The following is a 15673-nucleotide window of genomic DNA, read 5'->3' on the forward strand; positions in this document are numbered from 1 at the left end:
ATGGCTCTCGATTAGCTCAGGCACCCTGAGTAGTGACAACCGATTGTAAAAAAAAAAAAACTTCCAGGCAGTCTTTCCCAGGAGAGGTGAGGCTTTGCTTGGTCAGATATTTATCAGTGCAATTGGGCCTAAATCACTTACGCAGAAAAAAAAAAGATCCAAGGGATTCAGAAAGGAACAGGATTTGAATGACACCCCTGGTGAGCCAGAAATCTTGGTAAAGAAAAAAGGTCAGCGGGGAGCCTCCTAGCAGTGGCTCCCTACCCCTGGCGTCTGGTTATGGGGGGTGTAGGGGTGAGTTTCACGAATAATCAAAAGATTTCCTTTCTTTTTTCTCTATTTTCAAACCCAAATTGAGCTATAGTCACCTCCTTGGTGTCACATTTAGAACGCCTTGTTTTCCATCCTGCTGAAGGCCAGGATCCTACCATTTCCATCAGTTGTTGTCAGAGCTCACTCCAGCAGCTGCTACCAAGCCGTCATCTTGGCTCCGCCCCCCCCATTCCATATGCTCTTACAATGTTGCTGTGCCGTTAAGGGAGAGGTGATAGTCTACTTTTAAATCAGAGCAGGACTATGTATATATAAGACAGAAGCTTCTGTTATTTCTGAAGTTAAGTCATGTAAAGTAATTCACTTTCCCCTAGAAATATAGGCACAGACATCATATTGTGACAAAGCCAAAGAGCCATATAGAATATTATGTGTAGTTATAATCTGCCCTCAGATGCGATATCAGTTAACAGCCAACAGGAATCCCTGGACATATGGGTGAACCTTCAGATAAGTCTTGATCACCAGCCTGTAAGTCATACCAGCAGATACTATAGAACAGACACAGACTCATTATGTCAAATCCAGCTCAAATTGTGAACTTACCACCAAAGTAAGTGTAGATCTTTTAGATTAGTAGTGTTTACATGGTTTGTTCTCAGAAATAGATTACAGATGGGTCCTTTATTTGTGGGTGAAAGGATTCGAAGAGGTTTGTGATCTCACTTGTAAGATGTTTCTGATTGGGTATGGCTTTTCTTTACACAACACAATAACTAAAGAGTAATAGCTAGGACACAAAAACTATATAAACTATAAAACATATAAAATAAAAAAGGACAAGAAAAAAAAAAAGAAAGAAACACAACCCAACCATATGCTGTCTGCAGGAATCCCACCTGACTGAACAAGACAAACATAGAATCAACGTGAAAGGATGGAAATTTATCGTGAAAGTTAATGGGTCACCAAAAAAAGGGCATGAACAACTATTCTCATTTCTAACACAATAGACTTTAAAATAAACAAAGTAATAAAAGATAAGCATGGATATGATCAGAGGACTTAACTGTTATTAACATATTTGTACCCAGTGAAGGTCCATCTAAATATTTCAAACACTTACTCAAAGAGCTGCAAAATATATAATAGTAATGCAGTAATAGTAGATCTTCTGGACATCTTCAGAGTTCACCCAAGAAACTGGAATACACATTCTTTTAGAATCCACACAGCAAATCCTCAAGAATAGGCCACGTGTTGGCCACAAAGACAGTATCAACAAATTCAAGGGCATTGAAATCATCCCAAGTATCTTCTCAGATCACAGTGGAATTAAGCTAAAACTTAATGACAAACAGAAAATCAATAAAAGTTACAAAATATGGAAACTCAACAACACATTGCTTAACTACCACTGGGTCAAAGAGAAACTCAAGCAAGAAAATCAAATTTTCCTAGAATCAAATAAAAATGAAGACAGGAACTATCAAAATATTTGGGACATAACTAAAGCAATACGTAGAGGGAAACTCATAGCCATACAAGCACACATTAGGGAACAGGAAAAAGCTCGAGTAAACAGACTGACTGCATGTTGGTGAATAGGGCCCACTGTCCCTGGAAGTCCAGGACATTGTTTCCAAGAAGTTCAAGCGAGTTGACCCCCAACTCTCCCTTCAGGTAGAGAGGAGGGCAAGTTCCCCTGACCTCTTGAACTAATGATGGATGGCTTCCCCAGAAAGGGGGCTACCTTTCTGCACATGCCTCTCCTCTCCCCTTAAAACAAAGGCCATGAATTACTGTACATTGTGTCTAGCCTAATTTGAAAGCTACCACATACGTTTTTGCTCAACTGCCCCTCCTCCTCCCCCTTCCTCTGAAGTGCCTGTTATTTAATCCTGAGGTGAATTACCCTTGGTGAAATATGCATTGTGAAGCTTGTGATCAAACCTTGTATGGTACATTATTCATTTGTGATCGAATAGTTTATAGGTCAACATGAAGCTATGCATTGTGTGACTCTGTGCTTGGGTTAATGATTACCTTGACCTTCTACCTGGGCAATGAGTATATGTACTTGCTTTCGCTCCCAAATAAATGAATCTCCCTCTGAGGCTTTTCCCAGGGCTGACTGAGTGTTTGTCTCTCTGAACATGTCACCCTCAACATGCTGAGCTGCTCCAGGACCCGCAGGGGCTGCTCTTGACCTCTGTCTCCCAATGGATCCGGGGAGACTGGAGAAACCAGGAGCGAGCCTGCAACTGCACACTTTAAAGACTTAGAACAAGAGGAAAAGAGGAAACCTAAAGCAGCCAGAAGGACTGAAATAACTGAAATTAAGACAGAAATAAATAACATAGAAAATAAGAGAAATAAAAAATAAGAGAAATAAAAATAAGAGAACCATACAAAAGAGATTTGCAACATAGCTAAGATGGGCCTAGACTTCTAATAGATGCCTGTTTACACCAAGGCTGTTCATCTCTATTAGGAACAATGTGGACCCTCCTATGGGTCTCTAATAGGACCTTGCCCTCAATGTGGAACAACAATGCTAGGAACTGCCCCAGTCTCCAAAGGGAGCTGTGGGAAGCCGACTGCAGTTTTGGAGTCCAGCCCCAACAAAGATCTGAAAGAAGGGAGGGAAATGAAAACACTCTGGAGCAAAAAACCTTGGAACCTTTCAGGTAATGGTCTGAAACAGAACACTGAACACATTTATTAGGGCCATAATTATATAGCAACTTTTGGCAAACTTTCCCATGAATTTGGATCTTTCACCCAATTATGTAATTGTTTGGATTATGGATTGAGAGATTCTCTCACTCTAATCTGGACAATAAGAATGTCAGAGACAGTGGGACTATCCTTTTGTGCATGTACACACCGATTCTCCTCAGGGAGCTTGTGTTTCAGTACATATCCCATGGAGATTTGACCTCTGAAGCAGATTGACAGCACCTGGCATGGAGGATTTGTCCTCTGAGAGCTGATTCAGTTTCTACTATGAGGTTTGTCTTGGAATGTTGTTTTAAGAGGTCTTCCACTGTTGTTTTAAACCGGGCCTGGCTTCATGGGCAGGTAACAGAGACGACCAGAGACACACGGCTGAGCTGAGAACACAGTTTAATCTTTATTCACAAGCGGGCAAACATGTGCTCTTCTGTCTTTCTCCTCAGGCGGCAGAGAGGGACTCCCAGACTAATCACCACACAGATCTGTCCTGCATCCTTCTCCTCTGGCGGCTGTGGCAGGAACCCCGGAAGTGTACGTAGGATAGGGGGCGGGGAGAAGGGGAAGCACGAAACTAGCAGGGGCTAAACCACAATCTCCCAGAGGTGGGGGGTTAAGACCAAACCAATGTGAAGCATAGCAACATTCCACCATTTATCTCCTGACCTGGCCCCCTACAGGGAGCCTGTGTTGGATAGTTTGTCAGCTCCCCCTGGCTTCTGCTTAACCATATGCCTATATAGGGATAGATTTAATCCCATTCAAAGCTTTGGTCTATTTACATAAATCACTTTCACATTTACATAAAGCACCACACTCCCTCCAGGGCATTGGTTCAATCCCCACTGTTTCATGATATGTTTTTGCTCCACCCCCTCTCCTTGTCACACCCTGATCCTCTCCTTGTCACACTCTGATTGTCACCAGTCATTTTTCTCTCCACCCTCTCTATATCACATCCTGTTTCCACCCTACTTGGAGAGTATAAAAACAGCTGCTCTTCTGATTAAAGACACTTGGAAATTGCTTTCCGGCTCCGAGAGTTGCAGAGTGTATCTTCTGCGAAGTTAGTGCGGCACGAGTTCCTGATCCCTCTCCCACGCAGCAGCCTGGATCGGCTCCAGTTGAGTTCTCTCCAACCCAGAGAGCACTAGCTCGGGAAGAAGTACCCTCAGGCTATCCCGGCAAGCCTGGGTCAACATATTCTGCCACTTGAGGAAGATTGGTCCTGAAATGAGTGCAGTGTAGAGTGTTCCTAACTATAACCACAGAATGTGAGCTCAGACCTACAGGGATGCAAAAGTTACACAGGCTCCTGTGCTGAATATGGGCCCCAGATAAGATCAATGGGGTTTATAGTTTACTGTATTTATATATTTTTCCCATATTTGGGAGCTCTCTTCCCTAATCCAGCTTTCTAGACATTTTTCCAACATTGACACTATCTTCCCAGACAATACCTTTAGCTCACCTGCATGTTAACTGTCAGGCCCAGGCAAAAATAAGTAAAGTTATATTCCAAGGGCCCCTTGGAATATACCTAAAATGGACCTACTTTTTCCAAAATGGAGACCCCCAAATCTCATCTGCTATACTCATATCTTTAGGTTTCCACTAGAGAATATTAGAAACAGGCTGGGGATATGGATTGACCTGCCAACACCCATGTCCAATAGAGAATCAATTACAGAAGCTAGAACTACCACCTTCTATACCCCCAAAAGAATTTTGGTTCATAGTCCCAGAGGGGGAGAAATGTTAGGGGAAGGTGACTAGAAGTCTCTGAACTTCATCAAGACCCAAAGAAAGAGGAGGAAAAAAGGATAGACATTTGGAAGTAGTAATAGTATTGTATGTGTGACTTAGAAAGGAAGACAGGACTGTAGAATAAATGGGGAAATACATGCAAATTATAGATAGTTGTAGAAATAATAGTCAACTCATATCTGTGACCTTGAGAGAACTATGGTAGTTTCCAATGGAGGTGAGGAATTGTACCTCTATAATCTTATAATTTTATAAACAATAAAATTGAAAAGTAAAAGAAAATGTAAAAAAAAAAATAAGTGTATTCTGCCTGCTTTTAAAATGTTTATAGTTTCTTCACTTTGTGTCTGTTTCACAATATACATTATGGAATTGGATTTTTTGGGGGGATCCAGAAAGGAAATTTTTTTCGTTCAATATATGAAGTCCATCTATACTTATACAACATATATTTGGTTAGTGTTCTTGCATATTATTTTATGACATCCTTTTTTAAAGATTTTTTATATTTATTCATTTTCTCTTTTGTTGCCCTTGTTTTTTATTGTTGTAGTTATTATTGTTGTTGTTATTGATGTCATCATTGTTGGATAGGACAGTGAGAAATGGAGAGGAGGGGGAGAGAGAGAGGGGGAGAGAAGATCGACACCTCAGACTTGCTTCACCACCTGGGAAGCGACTCCCTTGCAAGTGGGGAGCTGGGGGCTCAAACCAGGATCCTTACGCTGGTCCTTGGCTTCGCACCTCGTGCGCTTAACCCGCTGCACTATGCCCGACTCCCTCATGACGTGCTTCTACACAATATCTATTTTAACTTTTCTTCAATAATTTAATAATTTATTGTATTAAAATTGGATATCAATACTCTGATTTTACTGAATGCTACAGTGTATCTTGTGTGCATGTACGTGTACAAGAGACAGATTGGCTTCAAGTGTTTCATAAATTATACTACAATTAAAGTGCTATTTTTAATGGAGATTTTACATTGCCTGTTATCTCTCTTAACATGCTGAGCCCTCTCACATATATATATATTTTATCTCTAGAGCATAATTTACTCTACTTTTAAAGTAATTATGGTCGAATTACTTTTCTTTCTGAAAATTATTTATAAGGTGTTAGAAAAAGATGTAAAATTTTAGGGCTAGAAAATTTTAGGAATCTTGTTCCGCAGGCCCATTTTCAACAGGTAATAGAAACAGGAGACACTCGACCCCACCAATGTGTCCTGGAGCCCCGCCTCCCCAGAGCCCCGCCCCACTAGGGAAAGAGACAAGCTGGGAGTATCCATGTTCAGTGGGGAAGCAATTACAGAAGCCAGATCTTCGACCTTCTGCATCCCATAATGTTCTTTGGTCCATGCTCCCAGAGGGATAAAGATAGCTTTCCTAAAAGCTATCAAGGGAGGGGATGGGATATAGAGTTATGGTAATGGGAATTGTGTGGAGTTGTACCCCTCTTATCCTATGGTGTTTGTCAGTTTCCTTTTTATAAATGAAAATAATATATATATATATATACATATGTATATATATGTATATATAAAAGAAACAGGAGACACTGATGTTAGGATTTTGAGATCTATCTTGCTTACAGCAGATACATGTCATTTTTTTCTTTATTATAATTACAGTTTGCATTCAGGAAAAAAATCGTAAGATTAAATCATAGTATCCAAATACACTCAGGGCTTTTACTAAGTTACATCATTATTACTACCATTGCCTGTCTGAGGCAACTGTGTCATTATTGTAATAGAGATCAGCCATCACATTTCCTCTGGACTTACACTATGGCCCATGTTCATTATTCCAGTCACCTGTAGAACTAAATTAACCAGTGCTTTGTTCTACACCTGCTCTTTGATTCTTACATATTTCTCAACAAAAAACACCATAAAATTTTATTATTCCTTGATTTAATGGATTTAAGATTATAGAAATTAAAATCCAAAGGTGGATTTAAAAAATTTGAAGAGGAAAAAAGAAATGACATTATCATTATCATTAATAATGAATTTGGAAAAATATTTAAAACACCAGGTTCTTTTAGAAATAAGTGTATTCCATTGTATGTATTCATCTATAAAAGGAGCTCTTGCTCTCTGGGGCAGAGCGATGGAAGCAGATTCCACTGCTTTCTTTGAAATGTCCTTTTCTGCATTCATTGCCTGTGCCCCATCTTCAATGATGGGTTCAATCCAGTTCCTCATTGTAGATTTATATCTCATTCCAATTTAGGCTTCTCTTTCTCTTCTTCTATACCTAGAAATAAAGGCAAATAACTATTTTAGCATTAAAATATGATCAGCTTTGCCAAAGTTACTCTTTCCCCTCACTTCTCTCTATCCACCCTCCTTTCTTAAATAGGAAAAAAAGTCACATAGAAGTTCCTCCAGAAAATTCCTCAGTGATCTCTCTTCTCATCTTGATTTCTCTTCTACCTAGCTCAGGATATTTCTGGGACATACTGAGTTCTTACCTGTTCCTGGCTTATAGAGCAAGCACAGATCCCTCAGCTAGTTTTCTTCCAGTTTTTCTTTTCATGGCATTGAATTTTAAAAATCAAGAAATCTTAGAGCTTCCTTTTCTTTTATCTTCTTTTCTTTTTTGCTTCCAGGGTTATTGCTGCAGCTCAGTGCCTGCACTAAGAATCCAGTGCTCCGGGAGGCTATTTTTTTCCTTTTGTTGCCCTTGTTGTTTATCATTATTATTATTATTACTGCTGTTGTTGTTGTTGATAGGACAGAGAGAAATAGAGAGAGGAGGGGAAGACAGAGAGGGGGAGAGAAAGACAGACACTTGCAGACCTGCTTTACTGCTTGTGAAGAGACCCTCCTGCAGGTGGGGAAGTCGGGGACTCAAACAGGGATCCTTACCCCAGTCCTTGCGCTTTGCACCATGTGCGCTTAACTTGCTGCTACCACACGGCCCCGGAGCTATTTTCTTTTCTTCCTTCTTCTTCTTTTTTTTTTTTTTTAACCCAGGGAGTTTATTAATATATTAACTTCCATATCATAGTAAACTCAAGCTTGTCTTAAACTCAAGCTTGTCTCTTTTCAACCCATCCCTGTCAGAACTATACTTTTTTCCAGAGGCTCATATGTGCTGGACCAGTTTGTTGACCTCACACATACTGCTTGCTGTCTGTAGTGGATAGTTAGTGATGTTTCAGTTTCTTGGAGATGAAAATGATCAAGTCATTCTCATTAACTGCAATTCAATCTTGCAAATATGTCCCCATCCCATTTTCGTTTTTATCTCAGCAATTTATTTCAAATGCCAAATTCTCAAGATACTTTGTTCCTCCTGGAACATAAGAGCCCCAAATATTGCTTTGTAGGTGTTGCTGATAGTCTTTTACAAGTTGCAAGTTCTCTGTTGGAAGTCCTTAACTGTTTTGGAATAACCTGACTATATATCTACTACTTAACATAGCACATGTCCCATAGTAGCTGATCAACTTATCTTTAAAATCATTCAATAAAAAATTAACAAAGAGAAGGTCTCAAGAAAGCCAGACTTACAGTAAGTAGAATGACAGTAGAACAATCTATGGGGCTCCACAATAAAAGTTATTAAATCTAACTCCAGTGGATAATAATGATGGAGTATATACTAGGAGACCCTGTCCCCAACCCTCACTACCCCCCGACACACACCATCAGCAACTAGGATGCACTCCTGGGATCAGACCTATGGTAGTGGAATGTGAGCGACATGCTCTGAACAGGTGTTCTTAGACAATTTTTTAAAATTTGGTTTTCATGACTAAGGAACTGGCAAAAATCTGTAATAATTTTTCCAAAGTACTTCTCAGAAATCACATTACGGAAAACTTCAAATTGAGAGAGAAGGATATCTGAGGAGTAGGTCTGAGTGGGAGAAGAAAGGAGATTCCTTAGCTGTTGGGTAACCAAGGCAAAGACAGAAAAACAAAGCATAAATTCCATTTATACAGCACACATGACTCAGGACCCAAATTTGTTCTATGTTTTCTCTACTGTGGAGAATCTGTCAGAGGCTAATAACTGCTTGCTTTTCTTCTTAAAGTCTATTTTCTCCTAAGCATTTGCCTGCAGATGGCTTGCGTTGGCAGCAACATCCGAATCTTCAAATGTGGGGGTCTAAGATAGAGGGTGTTCACTGATCCAGACAGGGAAAATGGCTCCCCACCTACTTTAATTTGGGAGTTCTGAGGTAGAGGGAAAAATTAGGCAGCTGTAAATAATATTTGGAAGGACTAGAGGTATAATTTCCACACAAAAGACAGAGAGAAACCTATCACAGAGCTGAAGAAGGATGTACTTGCAGGAATGAAAGTATGCTGAGACAGTTGTGTGTGATTCCTCCTGGATAGGAGAGGGGATCAACCTGGGGATGCTGGAAGTCTGGGTGGTGCTGAGCTGGACATCCGACTGGGTGTGGGGAGTCTGGGTGAAGATTTTGGTCACATCTAATGTCTCCCTAGCCTGCAGTCTTCATTTCACACTGACCTGATATGCTTGGACACTATGAAGCTTGATTCTGATAAGACCCCAGTCACACCCACTTGAATTAAAATCTTTCTTTGAATTTTCTTATCAGAAATATTTCCTTACTTAAATAGATTTTATTGTGTCCATCCGACCTCCAATTAAAATACTGAAAGTAGTTTTAACTCCTAGTACTGTAGAATAGGGGAGGAGACCAAGGGTTGGACAAATATTCATTAACATGATTGACAAATGATTTCTGGGTCTAATTTAACAATTTTAGCAGATAGACCTGTGTAAGACCTTCTCATTTACTTTTCTGGACCCCTATGGACTCATGGGAAGCCATTAAGGATTTTAATAGTTTTCTACTAGCAGAAAAACCACTGCTGGCCTAAACTAAAATTGAAAGAGAATCAAATGAAGGAAGAAACTGATTCTCAAGGAACTTCCTGCTTGACCACTGGGTTCTGAAAGTATACCACTTGACCCAGGCTGAGAAGGCAGGTCACACTCACCTTTCACGTCACAGGACAGAGCATTTAGTCAACAAACATTATTCTCCAGCCTTAAAATCAAGTGGAATTTGCTGTGCTAACTCTCCGACTAGAGTCATGACCTCATCCTCCCCTAAGACTTCTCTCCTTTAAAAAGGGGTTGCATATTCTATACCTACCCCATTACTGTGTTTTTGGAAACAGATTTCTGCCTAGTTTCACAAATTCACAATTGGAGAGGAATTTTGCTTCAGGATGAGTCATACCCTCAGATTTACCCATCTGTTGTTTTTTTAAATTTATTTATTGGGGAATTAATGTTTTACATTTGATAGTAAATACAATAGTTTGTACATGCAAAATATCTCTCAGTTTTCCATATAACACTACAACCCCCACTAGGTCCTCTGTCATCCTTCTTGGATCTGTATTCTGCCCCACCACCCACCCCAGAATCTTTTACTTTGGAGCAATATGCTAATTCCAGTTCAGGTTCTACTTGTGTTTTCTCTTCTGAGCTTGTTTTTCAACTTCTGCCTGAGAGTGAGATCATCCCATATACATCCTTCTGTTTCTGACTTATTTCACTTTACATGAATTTTTCAAGGCCCATCCAAGATTGGCTGAAAATGGTGAAGTCTCTATTTTTTATAGCTGAGTAGTATTCATATATATATATACCACAACTTGCTCAGCCACTCATCTGTTGTTGGACCAACCTGGGTTGCTTCCAGGCTTTGGCTATGACAAATTGTGCTGCTAAGAACATAGGTATACACAAATCTTTTTGGATGTGTGTGTTGGGTTCCTTAGGATATATTCCCAGGAGAGGAATTGCAGGGTCATAGGGTAGGTCCATTTCTAGCCTTCTGAGAGTTCTCCAGACTGTTCTCCACAGAGGTTGGACCAATTGACATTCCCACCAGCAGTGCAGGAGGGTTCCTTTGACTCCACAAGCTCTCCAGCATTTGCTGCTGTTACCTTTTCTGGTGTATGACATTCTCACAGGAGTGAAGTGGTATCTCATTGTTGTCTTTATTTGCATTTCTCTGATAATCAAAGACTTGGAGCATTTTTTCATGTGTTTCTTGGCCTTTTGTATCTCTTCTGTGGTGAATATTCTGTCCATGTCCTCCCCCCATTTTTGGATGGGGTTATTTGTTTTCTTGTGGTAGTGTTTGGCAAGCTCTTTATTTATTTTGGTTATTAGCCTCTTGTCTGATGTATGGCATGTAAAGATCTTCTTCCATTCTGTGAGGGGTCTCTCTGTTTGGGTAGTGGTTTCTTTTGCTGTGAAGAAGCTTTTTAATTTGATGTAGTCCCATAGGTTTATGCTTGCCTTAGTCTTCTTTGTAATTGGATTTGTTTCATTGAAGATGTCTTTAAAATTTATGCAGAAGAGTTCTGCCAATATTTTCCTCTAAGTATCTGATAGTTTCTGGTCTAACATCCAAGTCCTTGATCCATATGGAATTTACTTTTTTGTTTGATGAAATATAGTGGTTCAGTTTCATTCTTCTGCATGTTTCAACCCATTGTTTCCAACTTCATTTGTTGAAGAGACTCCCCTGTCTCCATTTAATAGTCTGGGCACCTTTGTCAAAGATTAGATATCCATAGGTGTGGGGGCTTACTTCTGGGCTCTCAATTCTATTCCATTGGCCAGTATGTCTTTTCATGTTCCAGTACCAAGTAGTTTTGGTTACAATGGCCCTATAATACAATTTGAGATCTGGGAGTGTGATGCCTCCGGTTATGTTCTTTCTTCTCAAAGTTTTTTTTTGGCAATTCTAGGTCTTTTCTGGTTCAAGATAAACATTTGCAGCATCTGTTCTATTCTCCTAAAACATATAGTTGGGATCTTGATGGGGATAGCATTACATTTGTATATAGCTCTGGGTAGTACATTCATTTTGATGATGCTAATTCTTCCAACCCATGAACATGGAATATCTTCCACTTCTTTGCATCTTTCTCAATTTCCTTGAGTAATGACTCATAATTTTCAGTATGCAAGTCTTTCACTTCTTTGGTTAGGTTTATTCCTAGATATTTTGTTTTGTTTTGTTTTTTTTTTTGCTATAGTAAAATGAATTGATTTCTAAATTTCAACTTCTTCTAACTTACTGTTTGCATAGAGGAATGCCACTGACTTTTGAATATTAATTTTGTAGCCTGACACCTTATTGTATTATCTGATGATTTCAAAAAGCTTATTGCTGGATTCCTTAGGGTTTTCTATGTATATTATCATGTCATCTGCAAATAGGGAGAGTTTGACTTCTTCTCTTACAATCTGTATGCCTTTAATTCCTTGATCCTGCCTGATTGCTATGGCAAGAACTTCTAACACTATGTTGAATAGTAATGGTGATAGTGGGTAACCCTGTCTAGTACCTGGTCTGAGGGGAAATGCTTCCAGTTTTTCACCATTGAGTATGATGTTGGCTGTAGGTTTGCTATATATAGACTCCACTATCTTGAGGAATTTTCCATCTATTCCCATTTTTTGTAGTGTTTTGATCATAAAGGGATATTGTATTTTGTCAAAGGCTTTCTCTGTATCTATTGATATGACCATGTGGTTATTGGTCTTGCATTTATTGATGTAGTGGATCACATTGATTAATTTACATATATTAAACCAACCTTGCATGCCTGGGATAAACCCCACATGGTCATGATGAACAATCTTTATTAAAAAGATTGTTTTTACAATGATACTGCTGTATCCGGTTGGGTAGAATTATGTTCAATATTTTAGCATCTATGTACATCAGAGATATTGGTCTGTAGTTTTCTTTTTTGGTTGTGTATGTTATGAGGTCCCTCTCTCAGTAGTTTTCAAATTACTGATCACTCTTGCCTGGATTGACTTGTGTCTAAGTAAGGTAATTAAAGGGTTCACAGTTGTAGAAATTGACAGTTGTTTCAATAGTATTTTAATCCCTGAGTTGGAGCTCAGTGGCTTAAAAGCCTCCTTTGTTCTTTTTCTTCCCTATAGGCTATTGAAGCCTGAGGGCTTCAAAACTATAAGTAGGTTTCTTAGCTTAATCACTGACTCCTGACCAAGATATAAAGCAGGGTGGGGTAGAGACAATCCAGTGCAAAGAGACTTTCACAGCCCCACTGCTAGGCCACCAAGGTATAGATCTCCTGAGTTTCCTGCTTAGTTCTCTGTCCCCTAGTGTCAGCACAGGGCCTCCCTGCTGCTGCTCTAGATTCTGAGGGCAGTAGCAATGGACACTCACAGTTACATTTAGTGAGTCTCAGGGGAGTCCTCTCCTCCCTTCAGCCATGCCCTTGTTGGTAGAACAGACTGGAGGTGGTGTCTCAACTGGTAAACTGCAGGACTGTTACCAGCCACTTAATCTCTCCCTAGGTTCCTCTCTGTCCACAAGCCACACGTGTTTGCACTAACTGATGATTTGGTGGGTTCCTGAAGTCATTCTAGTCCTGTCTTGTTGCAGTCCCAGGTAGTCTCCTTTGGTATTCCTAGTTGACCTGGGAGAGGAGAGGAGAGGAAAGGAGAGAAACCCAGCTGCTGCTGCTCTGTAACCCCGCCTCTGGAAGTCTCCACCCATCCTTAATCTGATTATGTAAACTGAGATTTTGGGTTTAAGAGTTAATATGGAAAAGACTTCGGGGTACTGTTGGAAATATGTTTTGCCAGTATGCAAGCCATGAATTAGGCAGGGTGGGATGGGTACAAATGCAGAGTTAAGTTATGGGCTGAACTGTATCTCTCCCAAATTTGTATGTTGTAGTCTGTTTTTAGTGGCTTGCTTTTATTTATCTTGATTTTCTTATTGAGGATTTACAGTGCAGTCATTGACACGTGTACAGTTTCTCATCTCCCTGTGAAAGTTCTCGGCAGAACACTCTCACCCACAACCTAGGACTTTTTACATTATCATGCACCAGGACCTCAATGTTTTCTCAATCTCTCCTTTCCCTCCTCCCCCAGAGTATTTTTCTTTGATGCAATTCACCATGCCCAGTTTAAATTTTATTGTTTTCCCTTCTGGTCCCTGTTTATTAAGTTTGGCCTATAAGTGAGACCATTTGGAATTTGCCCTTTTATTTTTGGCTTATCTCATTTATGTATGTCTAAGTCTTAACTGGACATAGGGTATTTTGTGAAGTTAAAATAAAGTCATTACGGTGAGCTAATCAAATGATTGGTATCAACAAAACCAGAAAAAATGAGGCCTGAACTCTATTAAATTTTGGATACTTTTTCAAGAGACCACTTATCAAAATCAAGTGAGCTGCTGAGTAAAGAAACTCTCAAATTCCCCTGGGTTGCTTATTTGGTTATCTTGATGCATAGTCTTAGATGATCCATGCACACAGAATGTCCATTCAATGGCCATGCAGTGACTGTGTTCTTTCCAGTAAGCTCAAGTTCCTGGCATTGTGCTTGACACAAAAGAGAATGTTTAATGTTTGTGCATTATCAGTCATTTACTAGGATAAGCAGAATGTCATGAGTATATTGGAGATGTCCATAGCTCTCCTGAGTCCCCAGACCATCTTGCTTCTGGATGTGTTTTCATGCAGGATTCAATCACTACATATCTGTGCTGTTGGTTTTTCCACTCTTCCATTTTTAATGCACTTTGGACAAGTGTTCACAACCTGGATAAGATTACATGCCTTGCCTTTGCCATAAGTAGAAACAAAAGAGAAATAATATCATCAGTTTTTACAGCAATGATACATTATCTGTTATTGCCCATACCTCTTTGTCACATAAAGCTCTTCAGTATGATAGTCATTAGTGAATCACAGTGTCCAGGAGGACATTCTGGGCTGCTTACATTTCTAAAAGAATAGTGGGGAAAACTTTCTGAGGCAACTGCATCCACAAAATGGTGGAAATTTAGTGACTTCTAATATACCTAGTTATATTTAATTGGGGGTCCCTTCATATAATTTTATTTACCAGTATGAATTTCTGTATAGGTACTGCATGCTGACCAATTGTGCTACTGGAGCTCCAGCATGAATTTCCTAAAGTTCTTTTTTTATTGTTAACATTGGATTTTTCCCTACTGTGCCACCACCCAGAGCAGCGGATAAAGCACTGGAATCTCAGGCATGAGGTCCTGAGTTCAATCTTCAGAAGCACATGTACCAGAGTGATGACTGGTCCTCTCTCTCTTCCTACTTTTCCCATTAGGGAGGTTGGATAGCATACTCTGCCTGTTACCCAAGGATGATGGGTCTTGAAATTGGTGCAGCCTGGAATGTTCCTAGCCATGATCACATAATGTCGTCTCAGACCTACAGGGATGCAGAGGTTACATAGGCTCCTGTGCTGACTATGGGCCACAGATCAAATCAATGGGGTTTACAGCCAACAATATCTATATACTTTCCCCATATTTTGAAGCTACTCTCTTCCCTGATCCAGCTTTCTAGACCTTTTTCAAGCCATGACATCATCTCCCCAGATAATAACTTGGGTCCACCTGCATATCAGATGTCAAGTGCAAGCAAAAACTAGTAGGGTCATAGACCCCTTGAAATATACCTAAAATAGACATACTAGTTTTTTCTCAAACAGAGACCCCAAATCTTCATCTGCAATATTACAGCCTTGAGGTTCATGATTAGTCAGCTATTTGTTCTGCTTTACATTTTAACTCTTTTTCAGCCACCAGTTCCAGATGCTGCCATGATGCCAATCGGACTTTCCTGGGCAGGCGATCCCACCAATGTGTCCTGAAGCCCTACATCCCTAGAGCCCTGCCCCTCTAGGGGAAGAGAGAGACAGGATGGGAGTATGGATCGACCTATCAATGCCCATGTTCAGCTGAGAAACAATTACAGAAGCCAAACCTTCCACATCCCATAATGACCCCTGGGCCCAGGCTCCCAGAGGGTTAAATAGGAAAGCTATCAGGGGAGAGAATGG

General features: G+C 40.0%; 1 protein-coding gene across 12 annotated transcripts in view; it reads right to left on the minus strand.

Annotated features, from left to right (window-relative positions):
• Positions 1-15673, minus strand: part of AIG1 (androgen induced 1) — a 341307-nt gene that overhangs the window by 5420 nt on the left and 320214 nt on the right. For 4 of the 12 annotated variants that reach the window (XR_009549568.1, XM_060190364.1, XM_016189486.2 and 1 more), the window contains one exon: positions 6346-7043. The exons of 4 other annotated variants lie outside the window; for them this stretch is intronic. Coding sequence is in view for 6 of the 8 variants with exons in the window: in XM_060190364.1 (XP_060046347.1) it covers positions 7006-7043 (38 nt within the window). In the remaining 2 variants the exon portion in view is untranslated. Of the gene's footprint in view, positions 1-6345; positions 7064-13174; positions 13246-13964; positions 14415-15673 lie in introns of those variants that run through there. 4 more of the 12 variants (XM_060190361.1, XM_060190359.1, XM_060190357.1 and 1 more) reach the window with 4 other exon arrangements.

Source organism: Erinaceus europaeus, chromosome 4 (assembly GCF_950295315.1).
Source record: "Erinaceus europaeus chromosome 4, mEriEur2.1, whole genome shotgun sequence".
Classification (NCBI taxonomy): domain Eukaryota; kingdom Metazoa; phylum Chordata; class Mammalia; order Eulipotyphla; family Erinaceidae; genus Erinaceus; species Erinaceus europaeus.